At 56.2% G+C, this 19629-nt stretch overlaps 3 protein-coding genes across 3 annotated transcripts; 2 read left to right on the top strand and 1 right to left on the bottom strand.

Moving 5' to 3' along the window:
- Positions 1-1719: 1719 nt before the first annotated feature.
- Positions 1720-9929, top strand: SULT2B1 (sulfotransferase family 2B member 1; the record flags this gene model as incomplete). Its single annotated transcript, XM_082676676.1, has 5 exons — positions 1720-1928; positions 4202-4328; positions 4547-4641; positions 7306-7486; positions 9736-9929. The coding sequence occupies exons 1-5, from the start codon at positions 1731-1733 to the stop codon at positions 9927-9929; spliced, it is 795 nt and encodes a 264-aa protein (XP_082532802.1). The 5' UTR covers positions 1720-1730.
- Positions 9930-10915: 986 nt separating this feature from the next.
- FAM83E (family with sequence similarity 83 member E) lies at positions 10916-19600 on the bottom strand (the record flags this gene model as incomplete). Its single annotated transcript, XM_082677857.1, has 5 exons — positions 10916-11271; positions 12720-13167; positions 17040-17164; positions 17516-17683; positions 19127-19600. 5 exons carry the CDS (start codon positions 19598-19600, stop codon positions 10996-10998), a joined length of 1491 nt encoding a protein of 496 aa, XP_082533983.1. The 3' UTR covers positions 10916-10995.
- Positions 14424-14804, top strand: SPACA4 (sperm acrosome associated 4; the record flags this gene model as incomplete). The annotated part of the gene is made up of 1 exon (XM_082676609.1): positions 14424-14804. The coding sequence occupies one exon, from the start codon at positions 14424-14426 to the stop codon at positions 14802-14804; it is 381 nt and encodes a 126-aa protein (XP_082532735.1).
- Positions 19601-19629: the final 29 nt, after the last annotated feature.

The raw sequence follows: 19629 nt of genomic DNA, 5'->3' as shown, positions 1-19629 counted from the left end.
TTGCCACATACCCACAAAAAAAGAATTATTAAGTGGTAACAGGGGATTAAAACACCAAGGGGTAAAGAGAACCCTAAACAATACAGGAAGAGCCAATACGGGGCGAAGCCCCTCCCTCTAGGACTGAAGCAGAGAGCACCCAAGGAAATTTGCTTTGGGATGCGGGGCGGGGTGAGGGGGAGTAAGTGTCACTGGGGTCTACTGCACTGCTGGCCGCTGTCCATCACAAGAGCTGGCTGGGGGAAGCCCAGGAGAACCAGGAGGAGAAATCCCATCCTTCTGCAGGGCTCCTCTGCGCCCTCTACTGACACAGCTTCACATTGTGCTAGGTGGCAAAGGAGATCCGTTTACACAGCTCCAAGGGCACAAAGCAGGGCAACCAAGAGTGGATTTGGAGCTGAGAGGCGATACACTGGGAACTGGCACGGGGTAGTTCTTAGAATCCAGGACAATATAATACTAATGCCAGGTGATTGTTCACATTACGATGATTTCTCATCTGACCTACCTGTAATCTCCTGGAATCCAGACCTGTGAACTGGGTCATGGATGAGATCCCTTCCTACTATGTGACGTTTATGGCTCCCTCAAGAAATCAAGGGCTTACCCCCATGAAAGGGCAGTGAAAAGAGCTGAGATTTCAAGTCCAGCCACCTGAATTCAGTTCCAGCTTCCTCTATGTATTAATGGAGTGCTTCAGAATCTCAGAAGCTGGACCCAATAGCAATTTATTTCTTGGGAATTCCCTGGCAGTCCAGTGGTTAGGACTCCGTGCTTTCACTGCCGAGGGCCCGGGCTCAATACCTGGTCGGGGAATTAAGATCCCACAAGCTGCGTGGCGCCGCCAAAAAAAAAAAAAGAAATTTATTTCTCATTCCTGTAAATTCCAGCTAGTGCTGGATAGATGGGGGGAAGTGGGGGGGAAATCCATGCAGTGTCCAGCATCCTGGCTCCTTCCATCTTCTGGCTCTGCCATCCCCAGGAGCCCCAGTTTCCACTGGCATCTCTGCACTCAGCCAGCAGGGGGCGGGGGTGGGGGTGGGGGTGGAGAGGAGGGGTCACGTGGCCGGTGTTTATGGGCCGAGTCTGGAAATGGCTGCACGTGGCTGCCACTGCACTTCCTTGGCCAGAACTCAGTCCCACGGTCCCACATGTAGCTTCAGGGGAGGCTGGAAAAATGTCGTCCTGTTATATTCCCGGTAGAGAAACGAAATGGGGTTGGGTGGACAGTTGCCACTTCCAAGCTTTGCCGCCTTAGTTAGCAACTTTGTTTCTTTGAGCTTCAATTTCCTGCTTTGGAAATAAAGATAACCAATCCTAAGCGGGAAGAGGGAGGGATAAATTAGGAGTTTGGGATTAACAGATACACACTACTATATATAAAAGAGATAAACAACAAGGATCTACTATATAGCACAGGGAACTATATTCAATATCTTGTAATAACCTACAATGGAAAATAATCTGAAAAAGATATATATATATATATATATAATATCTGAATCACTTTGTTGTACACCTGAAACTAACACAAGATTGTAAATCAACTATACTTCAACTTTAAAAAAACATAACCAATCCTAACTTCTGTGCTGTGTGAGGAATCCATGCATTAAACATATGTAGCAAATTGTACAATAATGCAGCCATTATGAATTTGATTGTATCCCCCCTTCACCCCTCCCCACCTCTGATTAATTTGCCCAATTCTTCCAACAGGCACAAACTGGATGATTGAGATCCTCAGCTTAATCCTAAAGGACGGGGACCCCTCCTGGATCCGCTCAGTGCCCATTTGGAAGCGGTCGCCCTGGTGTGAGGCCATCATGGGTGCCTTCAGCCTCCCCGACCAGCCCAGCCCTCGCCTCATGAGTTCTCACCTCCCCATCCAGCTCTTCACCAAGGCCTTCTTCAACTCCAAGGCCAAGGTGTGGGAGGATGGAGGGGAGTGTGTGTTGGTGGGGCAAAGTATAACTAACTGATGAACTCAACACCTATTTATTGAGGACCTACTGTGTGCCCGGCCCTGATCTAGAACAGCAGCAAATACACACACAAGGAACACCTGCCTTATGAGCCCACATTCTAAAGGGGACAGACAAAGAATAGATGGAGTAAATAAGGAAAAGATTGAATACATCCAAGGTGATCAGTTCACATCGAGAAGGAGGGGAACATGGGGGTTAGAGTTAGGGGTACGGGTTGCAATTATAAATAGGGTGGTCAAAGGAGGCCTCAGTAAGAAGGCGTGGTTTGAGTAAAGACCTGGGAGGTGAGGGAAGGAAGCCAAAGGGGGTGTCTGGGGGAAGAACATTCCCGGCAGAGGCACGAACAGGTGCAAAGGCCCTGGGGTCTATGTGGCATGCCTGAGGTCCAGCAAGGAGGACTGTGTTGTTGCATCTAAGTGAGCAAGGGAGAGAGGAAGAGAGATGAGGTCAGAGAGGTAACAGGGACCAAAATGTGCAGGGCTGTGTGGACTTCGGTGGGGAGTTTTCTTGTCGCTGATTGAGACAGGAGCCAGGGGAGGGCTCAGAGCCAAGGAGAAACAGGATCCAACTTAGGTTTTCACAGGCGCCCTCTGGCTGCAAGTCAGGGAACAGACCATCAGGGTGAGGGCAGAAGCCAGGTGCCAGGGAGGAGGTGACAATGGAGGCAAACAGGATGGTGGCCACAGGGAGGTGAAGAAAAGGGGCTGGGTTTGGAGTGTATTTGGAAGATGGAACCAGGAAGAGTGGCTGGCAGGTTGGATGTGGGTGTGAGAGAAACAGATGAGTCAAGGGTGACTGCAGGGGGTTTGGTTTAAGCAGCTGGGAGGATGGAGCTGCCATGAACTGAGACAGAGAGGTTGTGGAGGAGAGGTTTGGGAGGAAGATGGTTCTGCTGTGACCCATCGACACCCAGGTGGAGGATGCCAATGGGCAGTGAGATAGACAAATCTGGATTTGACAGGAGAGATGTGGGCTGGACACATCTATTTGCAACCTATTGAGATGTGTATATATATATATATGGAGAGAGACAGAGACAGAGAGAAACAGAGACAGACAGAGAGACAGAGACAGAGAAATTAAAGCCAGGAGACTGGTGGGATCACCAAGGAAGGAAGTGAGTATAGACAGAGAAGAGATCAGATTGCAATCTAGGGGTCCCCAAGACCACCTTCAGTCTCAGTGATTCACTAGAAGGACTCCAGAACTCAGCAAAGCTGTTATACTCACGATTATAGCTTATCACGGAGGAAGGATAGAGATTAAGGTCAATGAAAGGAAGAGGTGGGAATTCCCTGGCGGTCCAGTGGTTAGGACTTTGTGCTCACACTGCCGAGGGCCCGGGTTCAATCCCCAGTCCAGGAACTAAAGTCCCACAAGCCGTGTGGCGAGGCAAAAAAAAAAAAAAAAAAGATGAAGGGAAGAGGTGCCTGGGGGAGGGTGAGACCAGCCACCAGCTTCAAGTTATCTCTCTCCCAGTGGAGCTGCATGGACAGTGCTCAGTCCTCCAGCAATGACATGTGACAACATACACGGAGTATCACCAAGGAAGCTCACCCGAACCTCGGCATGCAGGGTTTTTGTTGGAGGTTGGCCACATAGCCATGGCTGACCACCTGGGTGGCTGACCTTGGTCCTGGGGAAGGACAGATCTGATGCGGCTGGAGTGGGGTTAGTTGTGGACTATCAAGCCGGTAAACAGATTGGAACCAGGTGATCAGGGCCTTGAATGCCAGACCCAGGGTCTGGGACTCCACTCTGGGGCGCTGGAGAGCCGAGGAGGGCACGGTCAGCTCTGGGTACAGAAAGACCTTCTGGGGCTGTGTGGAGGCTGGGAGGCAGGGGAGGAGGCTGGGGCCTCCTCTGCAGGAATGGGAAGGAAGGGTGGCTGTCCTTCTCTTGGTCAACACCCCTCACCATGATCTCCCCTACCCTGAACCCCAGGTCTTCCTCTTCCACTCTTTATTTCCTGAAGCCAAATTGTCCCTCCACCTGGTCTTGAAACAGTCCCTCTCTTTTCCTAGAATGTGGTTGGAGGGAGCTCTCCCCTCCTGTGGATTGAGGTGAACTGATCTGAACTCCCATTAGCTAGGAAGTCCCTGGAGAAGTCTACCCTGAGTCCGTCCTGCTGCAGGATCAGAAGAGAGAGGTCTCGAGGGCACGAAACCTCGGGGTCTGACATCTTCTCCCCTCTTCCCAACACCCACACACAGGTGATCTACATGGGCCGGAACCCCCGGGACGTGGTGGTCTCGCTCTATCACTACTCCAAGATCGCCAGGCAGTTAAAGGACCCTGGCACGCCTGACCAGTTCCTGAAGAACTTCCTCAAAGGCGAAGGTGAGGACTGGGGCAGAGTGAGGTGGGGGGAGCCCCTAGTGGACAGAGGAGGGATAAGAAGGAGCTGGGGAGAGGCAGGGATGGGGAGCTTGGAGGGAGGCCTCCAGCTCTAAAGGGCCAAAGCCTGGGGCCATGTGGGGCTAGTTGGGCCCCTCTGAGCCCCAGCGGGGGGTGGCCCAGCTGCCCATCCCTCACCCTGCTTGTCTCTCTGCCCTCAGTGCAGTTCGGCTCCTGGTTCGACCACATTAAGGGCTGGATTCGGATGCAGGGCAAAGAGAACTTCTTGTTTATCACCTACGAGGAGCTGCAGCAGGTGATTCCCCCTCCCGCACCTCTACCCAGCGCCCCCTCACTCCTCCCTTCTTCACGCCCTCCAGCTCCCCTTCCCAGATGGCAGAGAGCTAAGGAGAAAAGGCAAGTGGGGAAGGAGGATTCGGAATGTGTGTGGGCATGATTTTCAGAACGGTGGTCAGGGGAGAGCCATGGAGCTATCTGGGGGAAAATGTTTCGGGCAGAGGGAAGAGCCAGTGCAAAGGCCCTGAGGTGAGAGTGTGATTGATGTGTTCCAAGGAGAGCAAAGAGGCTGGAGTGGCCAGAGCTCAGAGGGGGTAGGGTGGGAAATGAAGGCACAGAGGGGATGGGACCCACAGTGAGGATTTTGGCTTTTCTCTGAGTAGGTGGGAGCTACAGGTGGCCTCTGAGCAGGGGACGTGATAGGTTAAATGAGACGATACAAAACTGTGACCCATGGGAAGTGATGATGGTTTCACTATGGTTGTGACCTGAAAGGCAGAGGGAAGCAGTGGAAGGAGACAGCTTTTGGAGGCAGACGGGGAGCCTGTCTGGACCCCGTCAAACATCCCTGGGGCAGGCACCTGGGAGAGAGAGAGGCCTTCTGGCTGGGGCAATCAGGAGGTGCTGCCTGGAAGAAGGGACCATGCAGAATGACTACGACTTTGCCCGGCTGTAAGGAGGACGCTGGGCTTCCAGATGGACCAATCCACAGTGAACGTGTCCAACTCTTCTGTGTTCTTAACAAAGATCTGTTCTGAGAGGCTGGGAATCTAAGCGGTTCCCAATACAGGTTCCTTCACCAACGGCCCCAGACACGTTCTCTTCCTGTGTGTGCGTTTCATGTATTTTTCGTATCCTCCTTTTTGTTGGTACTTTGTGTAGCAGAAAGAGCCTGGATTTTGGTGTTCAAACAGCCGTTAAAACCCTCTTTAAAATCTCAGAGCCTCAGAGGTCTCATCCTTAAAATGGGTGGAAAATGCTGGCTCAGAGGGTTGTTAAGGACCACAGTACCTGGCTTTGGTATATTGTAACCGTCTGACAAGGTACAGCGAAGTGTGAGTATAGTGTGGCAAAGTAAGAGTAATTAGGTTCTGAGCAAGGGCCTATCTGATTAATAATAACCATAATAGCCAATGTTTCTGCCTCTCAAACTGCAAAATATGGTAATTTTCAAATGGTTCACCCCAATATTATTATCGCCCCCATTTTATAGAGGAGGAAAGTGGGGGCTTATAACCTCGAGAGAGTTGAGAAGCTGCCTGAGGCGCACAGCTCTTCACTGCAGACCCCATGGGTTTGGTTTTTTTTTTTTTCCACCCTGGTAAATCTCTTTTGATGGAAAGATCTAGAAAAGATTTCGGCATCACCCCTCCCCTCTGTTTTCCATCAAGCTTTGTTCTCTGAACCAAAAACTGGGCCACGCAGCCTGACTGAGCTTCTGGGCTGCCCCTGAGTGTGAGGAGCTGCCAACATGTTAGAATTTCTGGGACACGTCAGTGGTTCAAGAGGATAAAGGGATGGAGGCTTATGAAACCAAGAATGACCTGGAAAATCTGGGCCGTGGGGTTGGTGGAACTGACCAGAAGGCTGACTGTGCCGGGCGCTGCGTATCAGGGAAGTCAGGGAGATAGAAGAGAGGATTGTGGGCTTTGGAGACTCAAATCTGAGCTCCTCCTTGGCTGTGTGACCCTGGAAAGTGTCTTCCCCTCTCTGGGCCTCCAGTTACTGATGGGGGTAATGACAGCCCTCTGCCAGGCTATTGGGAGGATTGGCAAAATACACATGAGGGGCTTGGACTAGAGATCGGTACACAGTAGGTGCTTAATCCACAGTGACTGGAACCATCAGTCATGAGGGAGGTGATACTTGAGCTGCATCTGGATGGGTAAGTTCGTCAGGTGGAGAAGGGTGGTGCAGGGCATTCCTGGCAGCCCCATGCCAAGGCCTGCAGGGAGGAAAGCACAGGGAAGGAGAGGAAAGACCAGGCCATGCCTGTCCTTAAAAGCGAGGCCTGGGGACTGGGGCCCTGGGAAGCCACAGGAGGGCTGGGAACAGGGGAGGGGCAGGGTGAGCTCTGGGTGTGAGGGACTGGAGGCAGGGAGGCCGGGGAGGAGGGTGAGGCAAGGGTCCAGAGGGAGAGGACAAGGCCTGGACAGTGCTAGGGGCTGTGGGGACACAGAGCAGGGGATATGGCAGAGAGCTGAAGCAGGAGAGACCGGGCTGTTGACTGACAGGGGCAAGAGGGGGAGGGGGCAAGGGGAGGTGAGGCCAGGCCAGGAGTCTGGCTCTGGGTGAATGACGGGCTGTTCTGGGATGGGGACCTGGGGTGGGGGGCAGTTTGGGGCACAGACCAGTTGACACCCGTTTCAAACCTGAAAGAGGGTGACTCTCCATAAGATGCTGGACTGACCTCTGCCCCCTGCTGTGACCTCTGACCCAGGCCCACCCCTTCCCTCCCACCCACAGAACCCTCCAAAACCCCACACTGTCAAAAACCTTCAGAGGCCATAGCCCAACCCTTCGGCTTGGAGGTGAGGAAACTGAGGCAAAGAGGCAAAATCACCCAGATTCCAGGTCTGGGTTGGGAGTCAGGCAAATGAACTCTGGGACTGATGCTCCTTCCTGGTCTGGGCTCCCCTCACCTCCGCTGACTCATCCCCTGACCCCTCTCTCCTGCCCCCAGGATCTCCACAGTTCCGTGCAGCGCATCTGTCAGTTCCTGGGCCGGCCGCTGGGCGAGGAAGCGCTGGAGTCCGTCGTGGCGCACTCGGCCTTCAAAGCCATGAAAGCCAACACCATGTCCAACTTCTCCCTGCTGCCCCCCAGCCTGCTGGACCAGAGCCACGGTGCCTTCCTCCGGAAAGGTGAGGGGACTCTGGGGTTCCAAGCCCCATTAGGCCACTGCCCGGCTGTGTGTCTTGGGCCAGTTATTTAACCTCTCTGGGCCTGTTTCCCCAGCTGTTACATGGGGATGCTCCAACAGGGCTGCCTTCATGGGGTCACTGTGGACCCATGAATCCACACAGAGGGCTTAGCACGGGGCCTGGCACACAGCTGGTGCTGCGGATGTGCCTGCCGTCTCAGACCCACCACTCCCAGAGAGCTCCCCGTGGGAAGAAGACGCATCAGGGCGTTGCCATAGCCAGCTCTGAACGCTGTGAGGCTATCTGGAGTCCTTGGGAATCCTTCTTAGCGTTAAAGTTCCCCCCAGAAATATTCAAGTGTTGGATTACAGGCTGAGGGTGGGAGTGTATTAGTTTTCTATTCCTGCTGGAACCAAATACCACAAACTTTGTGCCTTAAAAAACCACACACGGGGGCTTCCCTGGTGGCGCAGTGGTTGAGAGTCTGCCTGCCGATGCAGGGGACATGGGTTCGTGCCCCGGTCCGGGAGGATCCCACATGCCGCGGAGCGGCCAGGCCCGTAAGCCATGGCCGCTGAGCCTGCGCGTTTGGAGCCTGTGCTCCGCAACGGGAGAGGCCACAACAGTGAGAGGCCCGCATACCGCAAAAAAAAAAAAAAAAAAAAAAAAAAACACACACATTCAGGGCATTTCCTGGCAGTCCAGTGGTTAGGACTCACTGCCGTGGCCCTGGGGTTGGGGAACTAAGATCTCACACGGTGCAGCCAAAAAAAGAAAAAAAAAAAAAGAAAAGATTAAAAAGAAAACCACACACACACACACATTCACTCCCTTACCATTCTGGATGTCAGAGGTCCAAAATCAGCCTCACTGGGCTAAAATTAAAGTGTCAGTACCGTGTTCTTTCTGGAGACTCTAGGGGAGAATTGGTTCCCGGCCTTTACAGTTTCCAGACCCGCCTGCATCCCTTGGCTCGTGGCCCCTTCCTCCACCTTCAGAAACATCTTCTACTCTCTGACGCTGACCCTCCTGCATCCTCTTATAAGGATGTTTGCCATTAAGCGTCAAGATCTTTAACTTAATCACATCTGCGAAGTCCCTTTTGCCGTGTCAGGTCACATATTCATAGGTTCTAAGGGTTAGGTCGTGGACATCTTGGTGGGAGCTCATTATTCAGCCCACCACAGGGAGCCCCCCAGACCTCACTAGGGGTGTCATGTAATGTGGTATATTTGTTAAAATTCAAAATACTGTGATCCACAGGGAGGGGGAAGGGTAAGCTGGGATGAAGTGAGAGAGTGGCATGGACATATATACACTACCAAATGTAAAATAGCTAGTGGGAAGCAGCTGTGTCGCACAGGGAGATCAGTTCCCTGCTTAGTGACCACCTAGAGGGGTGGGATAGGGAGGGTGAGAGGGAGGGGATATGGGGATACATGTATACATATAGCTGATTCACTTTGTTATACAGCAGAAACCAACACAACATTGTAAAGCATTTATACTCCAATAAAGATGTTAAAAAAAAAAATACTGTGATCCAAATGACTTTGGCCCCAGGATTCCAGGTAAAGGCTAGTGGCCCTGGTTATCCCATGCGATGAGAAACTTGAGGGATCTGAGTGCTCACCTCGGGGCACAGAGAACTAGCAAAGTCATGCCCCTTACCTTCTCGGTTGCTGTGAGGGGCTAAGGAGTGAATCCTGGCAAAGGGTCGGCATGCACTTTCCCCACTAAGTGCAGGGAAAGCACTGGTTCCCAGTGTCAGAGCAATACTGAAGGTAGTGGAGGCGTTGGAACACTGGAGCGAGGAAGCCCTGTTCTAGCAAGGGAGGTGAGGGACAGGGCACAGGGGAGGTGATACAGGGGCTGGGAAGGATGTGCAGGAATGCTAGGTGAGGAGGCGGATGTTCTGGGTAGAGATTTAAGAGGTCGGTGGAGGAAGGTAGGAGGTCTGCTGGAGGGAGGAGTAGGGCAGGAGGAAGCTGAGGGAGGGAGGGGGCAAGAATGGCGCCCAGGGGTCTGGCCAGGCGACTGGTTGCCAGTGTAAGTAAGTGTCAGCCATCATCGCAGGAGGGAAAGGGGCAAACATGGAGATGGAGGGGGCCGGGGGAAGGCCAGCGCTTCTTGCAAAGGGAACGCCATAGGCAAAGGCCAGGAGGTGGGAAAGAAGGTGCTGGGATCTTGGGGGCGGGGGACGATGCTCTGGATACCCCTCACCTCGGCCGTCCCTCCCTTCCCTCCAGGGATCTGCGGTGACTGGAAGAACCACTTCACGGTGGCGCAGAGCGAAGCCTTCGACCGAGTCTACCGCGAGCGGATGCGGGGGCTGCCGACCTTCCCCTGGGACGTGGACCCCGAGGACGCCGGTCCGGACCCCGACCCCAGTCCCGACCCGAGTCCCAGCCCAGACCAGGCCTCCGAGCCACCCCACCCGTGACCCTGAGAATAAACGCATCGCTACTGCCCCGGCTCCTCGATGCGCCTTGGAGGTGGCGTGCCGCAGGCGGGCGGCAGGGGCGCGCGAGGGCGGACGGGGCGCCTCTGCCGGCCACCGAGGCCGGGGTGGGGACCCGAGCAGGGCACCCAAGGCCTGGGGAGGGCGAGGTCCGCTAACCCACCTGGCACGCCAGTGGGGTCGGTGATTCAGAAGCCTCTCCCAGAGGCAAAGGTGGGGGAAGGGAGGCCAGCACTGGGCACCTGACCCCCCTAGGGTCAGGGTGCTGCAGCCCAGACCCCTGGATCCTTGGGAAGCAGAGTGATGCCGACCAGGGCCCCTGGCTCCTTGGGGAGGAGGGTGTTGGGGCCCCGGACTCCTGGGTCTGAGGGAGTAGGGGGGTCAGGTCTGGACTCCTGGGTCTCCCATGAGACTGTGGAAATGCAAGTTTCTGGCACGAAGCAGCTTTATTCTGAGCAGGGGTAAAAGGCAGCCCTAACAGCTCCCCCCTTAGCGCCCACAAAACAGTTCCAGCACCTGCTGGGTCCCTCTCCATGGCCCTGACCTGTTCCCCAACAGGCATGTCCTCACCAATTTCCGGTCCCTCATGATTCAGCTCGGCTCCCCTGGTCGGGTTCTCTCCTCTCCTCGGCCAAGCTCAGTTTACCCACAGCTCCCGAGCATGGCAGGCGCAGGAAGCCCCCCCTCAGCCCCAGGGACGCCCCATCTTCACTCCACACAATTCCAGCATGGGGGCCACTCAGCCAGGCCTCTCCTCAGAGAAGTTCTGACCCGGCCGGAACACGATGTGTGCTGTTCTAGGATGCCAGCTAGTGGAGACCTTATGCCCATTTTCTAGGCTGTGACAATGAGGTCTAGAGTGAGCACCGGGCTTGCCCAAGTTCTAGAACAAGTGAAAAGAAAAGAAAAGAAAAAAAAATCCCTTCCACTTCCCAGACACTGAGGTCAGAAGCCTTGTTCAAGGTACAACAGTGAGGCAGGGGGGCTTTGAGCAACAGTTGTCCGACTGTCCTGGGACGGGGCCAGCCCCATTTGGCTTCGGCTCCTGTCAGCGCCGCCCCCTGAGTCCTGGCTGGGCGGCCCGGTCTGGCTGCCGGATGCCTCTGGGTTCTGGGAGTTTGGAGGCAGCATCTTCACCAAACCGCCTTCGGGTCGGGGACGGATAGTGGAGGCGGCGGGCAGGGATGAGAGGCAAGGGGCCACCCCAGGGCTGGGACGGGGCCAGGGGACCGGAGTCCGCCTCACCACCGGGGGCCCCTCCAGCGCCCCGCTGCCTCATCAGAGCCTTGGCTGGGGTGTCCTTGGAGCCCCAGAACTTCTTGAGCTGTGGAGGGAAAGAGAGGGAGGTGAGAGGAGGCACTTGGGGGCCCAGAGGAGGAAGGAGGTGAGACCGGAGGGAGGTGATGACGGAGGGGAGGGTGTGAAACTCCGAGGGGTCTCCAGAACCAGGAAGGAAGTGAGTGGGGAGGCCAGGGACGCCCAGACCTACAGAAGGGGCAAGGAGCTGCATCCCCACGCGCAGCTTTGCAGTGGGGAGGAACAGGAAGCAGCCGGTAGCTTCATGGGGGGAGCAAATATTTGCCAAGGGAGTTGATGCTGGGTGAGGGCGGCTCAGGACGGGGGAGAAGTGAGGACCTGGCCCTTGCCCATCCCTCTTCTCCCCTTGACCCGGGTGGAGGGAGATGATTCCTGGGACTTTCTCCCTCACTCTCCAGAGAGTCCTTGAGCTCCCACTTAGCAGATGGGGAAACTGAGGCTCAGAGGGGGCACAGCTCACAGAGGAACTGACCCCAGGTCTGTCTGGATCCAAGGAGAATCCACCGGTTTCTCCCACGTGGCTCTGCTCTTACCCTCTCCATAGCCCACTTCACAGCTGAGGACACTGAGGGCCTGCCCAGGGTTCCCCAGAGAACTGGGGCAGGCTCTGCCGGAACCCCAGTGTCTAAGCAGCTGGGGGAAGGGAGGGGAGACCCCCCTGACCTTCCCTAATCCCCTCCCCAATACCCCTAGCACACTCGAATCTAGGAAGCCAGCAAGCAGAGCATTTAAAAGTCTTGCCTGGGAGGCAACCAGGGCTAAGGTCCAATTCCTCCCTGGTGCCTCAGTTTCCCCATCTGTGAAATGGGTGGGTGGAGAGCTGTAATCACATCCACCTCATAGGGTTACATTTAACCACCTCTGCGAAAGCGCTTGGCACGGGGCCTGGCACGTGGCAAGGTGCCCGCAAAAGATCGTTGCTTTGACTTGGGCAAGTTAAACACAACCTCTCTGAGCCTCAGCTTTCCCATCCATAAAAGTGAGTGTAATAAGAGTATCGCTTCATTGCCCTGGGAAGATATCAGGAAATCAAAATAAATTCCACTTTGGGAATTTATTGTAATGATGGTGATTATTCTATTTCTTTCGATTTCATTGACTCCTCCTCCCAAGCAAACTGAGGATGGGGACACTAGCTCAGCCCATTTCCTTGATGAGAACACTGAGGTTCAGAGAAGGCATTTCTTCCCCTCCCACGCCCGGAGCTCTCACAGTTGGTGTACCTTGCCAGGTTTCACACCCAGGGCTCTCGGGGTCTCTGCCCAGTGTTACCAGGCACTCCCCTGCCCAGCACACAGTAGGGATACAGGAAGTGGACGATGCGATTATGAACGCAGGGGAGCAGTTTTGTTTTTCCCCGCCCCACCCCACCCCCAGGGCCAGGCACATCGCAGGCGCTCACATGCCTCTATCCTCTTCCAGCTATTCTCTCTCAGGCCAGCCACCAGGTCTCACCTCATTGTCACCGTCACTAGAGCCTGACAGCTGGGACAGGCGGCTCAGGTCCCATAGGGAGCGGCTGTGCTGGGCCAGGGGGCCACTGGGGGTCCGGGCTCGCTGTACACTCCTCAGGATGTCGCTAAGAGCTGGCCCTGGCTTGGCCAGGGTCTCCTGCCTGTCCCCCTCGAAGACTCGGCAGGCGGCCAGGCGTTGGGCCAGCGAGCCATCAGGCAGTGGTGGCGGCGACAGGGGGGCCACGGAGCAGCGGCGGACCACGTGATGCGGGCTGTAGGCCAGCTGCAACCCCCCCAGGGCTCTGACAAAGGGACCTGGGGTGGGCGCGGGCGGGAGCGGCCAGGAGGCCGCATAGAGTGTCCGGAACTCTCGGCTGAAGGCATCGGCGATCTCACCGGTCAGCAGGGTCACCAGACCACGGTGCAGGCGTGAGTCACTCCATGTGAAGCTGGGGGGCACAGAGGTGGGGGTCAGGATCTCCAAGCATCCCCAGAAGCCTGGTCTGGCCCCCATCACCAGGCCCCAACCTGGTCCCAGGGCGGGCTCTGTGACCTCCGCCAAGTCCTGCCATCCCTCTGGCCTCAACATGCACCTCTGTAGAATGGGAACAATGAAGTACCTACCCCAGAGGGTTGATGTGAAGACAACATCAGTTAACATACTTAAATGATCATCTGGAATCAGACTCGAGTTTAAACCTGGCCTCTGCCTTGTCCCCATGGAGGGATGCCTCAGTTTCCCCCTCTGGAGAGAGATGGGATTCTGACACCCTCAGGGACTGAAGACTCAGCTGCTTCCTACAGTGATTGCCATTTATTAAGTGCTTGCTGTGTGCCAGGCTCTAGGTGTGCCTGCTCCCTGCCTCAGTTTGTTCATCTGTAATATGGAGCTAAAACGTAGGAAGATTAGAATCAGAGAGCATGGGTCAGGCCTCCGGCCCGGGGCCTGGTAGGTGCCCAGCATTAAAAGCCTGCGAGCCGTGGTGAGCTGTGCCCTTACTATCGCTGTGACCACAGTGGCTGTGATTTAAAGCATTGAGCACAGGGCTTGGTACACAGCAGGTGCTCAGTAAATGCTCTCTTGAATTAAGTGAACCTGGACTCTTGTCCTGGCTCAGGGGACCTTGGACGTATCAGTTTTCCTTCCTGAGCTTCATTGGTTTGCCCATCGGAAAAACAGGCTCGCCCCGGGCTGTGTATCTTGCACGTGGTGGGACAGCACCCAGCGCCCAGCAGAGCGGATGAGTTCGCAGCCGAGATGATGAAAGTTGGTCTGAGCTCCCTTACCTAGGTGGAGCGGCAGTGTCCTTGCTCCCGGGCAGGTCGGCCGGCCAGCCTGCCCCTCAGATTGTGACACCCCTCCCCCACCTATGACCTCACCCCCAGAGCAGTCAGTGGGAACCCTGGGTGGGGTCTGTGAGGTCACCCCATTCCGCTGCACAAAGTCTCTTGTCAGGCAGCGGCCACTGGCTCATCTCCATCCCGGTGGAGTTTCTGAGACCCAAGGACCGGAGAGCCGTGGTCACAACAGAGCTTCCGAGAGGGATGCGGAGCATTGGGAACCGAGGACACGCCAGGTGCTGATCCTGGGAGACCAGAACCAGGGGTACAAGCCTTGCGGGCGTGAGGAGTGCCATTCAGCAGTTCCGGGAGGCCCAGGAAGCCTACTGCCTGGCTTGGGCACCGTCACCGCCGCCAGGCCACCATGGTCCTCGGCTGGCTGCTGCTTCTGGTGATGGCTCTGCCCCCAGGCATGATGGGCACCAAGGACTGCGTCTTCTGTGAGCTGACCGACTCCACGATCTGTCCTGGCATGCACATGCGCTGTGGCGATGACGAGGACTGCTTCACGGGCCATGGGGTGGCCCCCGGCGTCAGCCCCATCACCAACAAAGGCTGCGTGCCAGCCACCTCGTGTGGCCGCGAGGAGCCCGTCAGCTACATGGGCGTCACCTACAGCCTCACCACCAACTGCTGCACCGGCCACCTGTGTAACGGGGTGCCCCACCCCACAGGCGGCCGGATGGCAGGGGCCACCACCAGCCTGGCGCTGGGCGCGCTGCAATTGCTCCGACATTTGCTGTGACCAACCTGGAGGGCAGGGCCCAGGACTGGTCTCCCGCCTGCGCTGCCCCCCCCATGCCCCCTGCCTCCATCCCCTTCCCCTGTCAAATGGCCAGAGACCCTGGACAACCCCTTGTGGCCCTGGCCTCATCGTTCTAGGGCTGTCACCAGAGCCCAGCGCCCGACGAAGCATCAGGCCTGATTTAGTGGTGGGGAACCAGGCCTTATGGGTTTGACTGTGCTGTTGTATTTCATTGGTTCTAAGACGCGTATCATTTCACATTCTGATCAGGATGTTTCTTTGCTTTGGTGGTACCTTACAGTCTATGAAATATGGTAAAAAATAAATAATAAACGACAGCTGATGTTTATGGAGCACTTCTTATGTTCCGTGCCAGGCATCGTTATCTCATTGAATCCCCAAGTGAAGCTGGGAACGTGGGTTCTCTTCAAAACCTCCCAGTCTCGGGAATTCCCTGGCGGTCCAGCGGTTGGGGCTCTGCGCTTTCATTGCCAAGGGCCCGGGGTTCAATCCCTGGTTGGGGAACTAAGATCCCGCAAGCTGCGTGTTGCAGACAAAAAAAAAGAAAAAAAGGGCTTCCCTGGTGGCGCACTGGTTGAGAATCTGCCTGCTGATGCAGGGGACACGGGTTCGAGCCCTGGTCTGGGAAGGTCCCACATGCCGCGGAGCAACTAGGCCCGTGAGCCACAACTACTGAGCCTGCGCGTCTGGAGCCTGTGCTCCGCAACAAGAGAGGCCGCGATGAAGAGGGGCCCCCACTCGCCGCAACTAGAGAAAGCCCTCGCACAGCAACGAAGACCCAACACAGCCAAAAATAAATAAATAAATAGATAGATAGATAGATAAAAGAGCCAAGCATTTGAAGCCCTTAAAAAAAAAAAAAAAAACAACCCCCCAGTCTCGATGCTAGCGGTTCTCAAAGTGTGGTCCCTGGACTAGCAGCATCAGTATCATCGACCGGGAACTTGCTAGAAATGCCAATTCTCGGGCCCCATCCCAGCCCGGCTGAAAAGGAGCAGGGCTCAGAAATCTGTTTGCTTTTTTTTTTTAACAAGTCGTCCAGGTGATTCTGATGCCTGCTCAAGGTTCAAAGCCAGCAGCCTAGAGCAAAGGTCATCAAGTGGGCACTTCCGCCCCTCAGGGGGCACCGGGCAAAGTCTGGAGACGGTTTGCGTAGTTGTACTTGGGGAAGGGGGAACGCTACCAGCATCTCCTGGGTAGAGGGCAGTTCAGCCCAGGAAAGCCCCCCCACAGCACAGAGTCCTCCGGTTCCGAATGTGAGTAGTGCCTCAGTTGAGAAACCTTGCTGTAGACGCACTCACTGAACCATCCCATTGTCTAGAGGGCGAAACTGGGGCACAAAGAGCGGAAGTCAGTTATGCAAAGTCACACAGCCAGTAACTGTCCGAGCTAGGATTTGACCCCAGGCCATCTGACCCGGAGTCCACGTGCCCCCTGACATGCTGTTCCCAGGAAGTAAATGCTGCTATTTTCACACTTTCCAGATGGGAAAACTGAGGTTCAGAGTGGGGAAGGCCCAATGTCACAGAACTAAGAAGTCACGGAGCCAGGTTCCAGGGTCAATCAGACCCCAAAGGGAGCAGAGGAGGGACATGAGATGGTCTGAGGGCTGGGCCATTTGCATACCAGCTCTGATTTTTTTTTTTTTTTTTGAGGTATGCGGGCCTCTCACTGTCGTGGCCTCTCCCGTCGCGGAGCACAGGCTCCGGACGTGCAGGCTCAGCGGCCATGGCTCACGGGCCCAGCCGCTCCGCGGCATGTGGGATCTTCCCGGACCGGGGCACAAACCTGTGTCCCCTGCATTGGCAGGCGGACGCTCAACCACTGCACCACCAGGGAAGCCCCAGCTCTGATTTTTGTACAGATGCTCAGAGAGGTGGAGTTACTCACCCAAGGCAGAGCTCAGACTTCAATCCAGGTCCCCCTGGCTTGGAAACTCCCACACACCAAGTGAGAGCCCAGTTTTCCAGATGAGGAAACACAGGGGTCACAGAGATGAAGACTTACCCCCAAGCCACTAAACAGCCCAGCAGCAGGGCCAGTGCCAGCCTATTCTGCTACAGGACGCCTCCTCTCCCGAGCAGGGGGTTAGACCCATTTTACAGATGAGGAAAGAGAGTCTGGGAAAGGGGCTGCCAACTGCTGTCTGAAACCACTGAGGGACAGTTGGGGACAGGAGACCGGGCAGTGTGGTGGTGGTGGGGGTAGCCGCACCTGTAGGATCCTGAGATGACCCTCTCGCCGTCCAGCAGCACAAACTTTTCCCGGACGTTGCCGCTCACCTGCCGACACCAACGGCTCTGGAAACTGCAGCCCCGCACGACTCGGATGTCCAGGTTCTGGGGTGGGGGAGGCACGCCTTTGCTCAGGCTGACCCCCCAGACCTCCACCCAGTGCCGAGGGCTCAGGATCCCTACAGGCTGGTCTTAGCTAAGTGGCCCATGACTCTCTGGAAGGTTCTGTCCCAGCTTCCCCAGGGCCTCAGGGGTCTGTTGCAGATATTCCTGACTCAGAGGGACCCCATGAGAAGGCTGACCCCAGTTTCACCCCTGTCATGGGCATCACATCTCAGGGGACCCTCTCAGCTGGCATCCACCTCGATGACCCAGGGTCCCATGGAAGGGTCTTCGTCTGATGCTCCCAGTGCCAGGGCACTGGGGACTCAGGGGTCCCTCCTGCCAGGCCCCTACCTCAGTGGTCCAGGGGTTCACCCCCAGTTGCTGGGCCAGAATCAGGAAGGCAGGCAGCTGCTGGTGGTCTAGGAGCAGGTAGACGGGCACCCAGCGGCGTGTGGCAGCATCCACCAGGTCCGAAAGCAGGTCTGGGTCAGTGAAGACATCCATGACCACGGCCACCAGCTGAGGGTGGGGAGAGGGGCTGTGGGTGGAGCCTAGGGCTTAGGGGGACATGCAGAGGGTGACGTGCTCTGGAGGGTTTAAGGGCCCAGTCTCCATGGGATGTTCAGGGAGCCTGAGGGGGAGGCCCCCCAGACATGCACTATGTTCATGCAGTGCCTACGTGTGAATGAGAAGAAAACAGCCCTTCCTCGAGACCCACACCTCTAACTGCTTGAAAACTGTTATCATAAATCACACGTCTGCAACCGTATCCCTTGAGCTGTGACACTAATACATGGCTGCCCTGCTCCAGAGGTCAGTGGGCTGGAGGCCCTCGCAGGGCACTGTGGGCAGTTGCCCACCTGGGTCCTTGGGAGGGATGACCTGCCAGGCCACCACGGCGAGCTCTGGGGACTGGGGGGTGCTGAAGGCCTGGATCTTGCAGGCGGAAAAAGGTAGTGGTGATGAACCCTGACTCACGGGCCAGACAGCCTTGGTTCAGATCCCCACTCGGCCACGTACAGGCAAGAGACAATCTGCCGTGCCTCAGTTTCCCTATCTCCTCAATGGGCACATTAAGTCTCAACCTCACAGGGTCCTCCTGAGGATTAGGCAGGTTAACTCATATAAAGCACTTAGCATGGGAGCAGTAACAGGAAAATTGTTAAAGAATCGGGGGGACTTCCCTGGTGGCGCAGTGGTTAAGAATCGCCTGCCAATGCAGGGGACATGGGTTCGAGCCCCGGTCTGGGAAGAGCCCACATGCCGCAGAACAACTAAGCCCGTGCACCACAACTACTGAGCCTGTGCTCTAGAGCCCGCGAGCCACAACTGCTGAGCTCACGTGCTGCAACTACTGAAGCCCGCGCGCCTAGAGCCCGTGCGCCACAACAAGAGAAGCCACCGCAATGAGAAGCCCGCGCACCACAACAAAGAGAAGCCCCTGCTCACTGCAACTAGAGAAAGCCCGCGCGCAGCAACGAAGACCCAACGCAGTTGAAAATAAAATTAAATAAATAAATAAAATATGTAACTAAATAAACTGTTAAAAAAAAAAGTGCTGTCCAGGGGGTGCTGCAGGGGAGACATCTGGGCCCTCCCCGAAAGGAGGATGGAGACCTCCACCCTGGTGGTGGAAGTGGTAGAGGAGATGACTGAGACCAGGGGGGTCATAAGTAGGTCCAAGGGCCATGGATGCCTAAGGCACCCAGGTCCTGGGGAGAAGATGGGACCCCCCCATATGTAAGAGGGAGAGGATGAGATCTGGGGGGTGTGGATGCCCAAGTCCTGGGGGCTGGGAGGTGTGGATTCCTGGGTTCCAGGGATGTGGACACACAAGTTCCAGGAGGGCACAGCTCAGAATGCCTGGCTCCCAAGTGATGTGTACTCACTCCCACATCTGGGGGCTGGCATGTGAGGATGACCAGGTCTGAGGAAGGGACACTAGGCCCTTGAGGCCCCCACCTTGTGGGCGGCCTGGATTTCCTGGTGCACCAGCTCCTTGAGGGACGGTTGGCCCTCGCCAGGTGGCTGCGTGTACAGCTGTGCCCGGGTGATACCCTTCCAGGCTGAGTCCTCCGGCCAGCCCAGCCGCAGCATGGGCACCGGCTCCTCTGACTGTCCAGGCCAGTAGGTCAGGCTGCCCAAGTCCCCATCGGTGGCGGTGGCTCCCTCTGCTGCCCTGCTAGGCTCCTGCTTCGCTGCCGTCCAGTCCTCAGCCGTCGCCACCAGGCCCCGGAGCTCATCTCCACTCAGGAAGGGCCGCAGCCCCTCGCGCTGCACACAGGCCTCAAACGCCTCCGCACCCTGGCTCAGCAGAGCCTCCAGCGCCAGCCTCTGGCCCTCAGAATACAGGAAGCTGGGAGTGGCCTCGGTCAGGGGCAGCTGCCCGGCCCCTGACTCTATTCCTCCCAGTGCTGCCAGCTGGGAGGCTGCCATCAGGCTGTTCAGGTGGGAGGACGGAGAGG

Source organism: Grampus griseus (assembly GCF_964374135.1).
Source record: "Grampus griseus genome assembly, chromosome: 19".
In the NCBI taxonomy this organism is placed as follows: Eukaryota; Metazoa; Chordata; class Mammalia; order Artiodactyla; family Delphinidae; genus Grampus; species Grampus griseus.
This window is presented reverse-complemented; position numbering and strand designations above follow the sequence as displayed.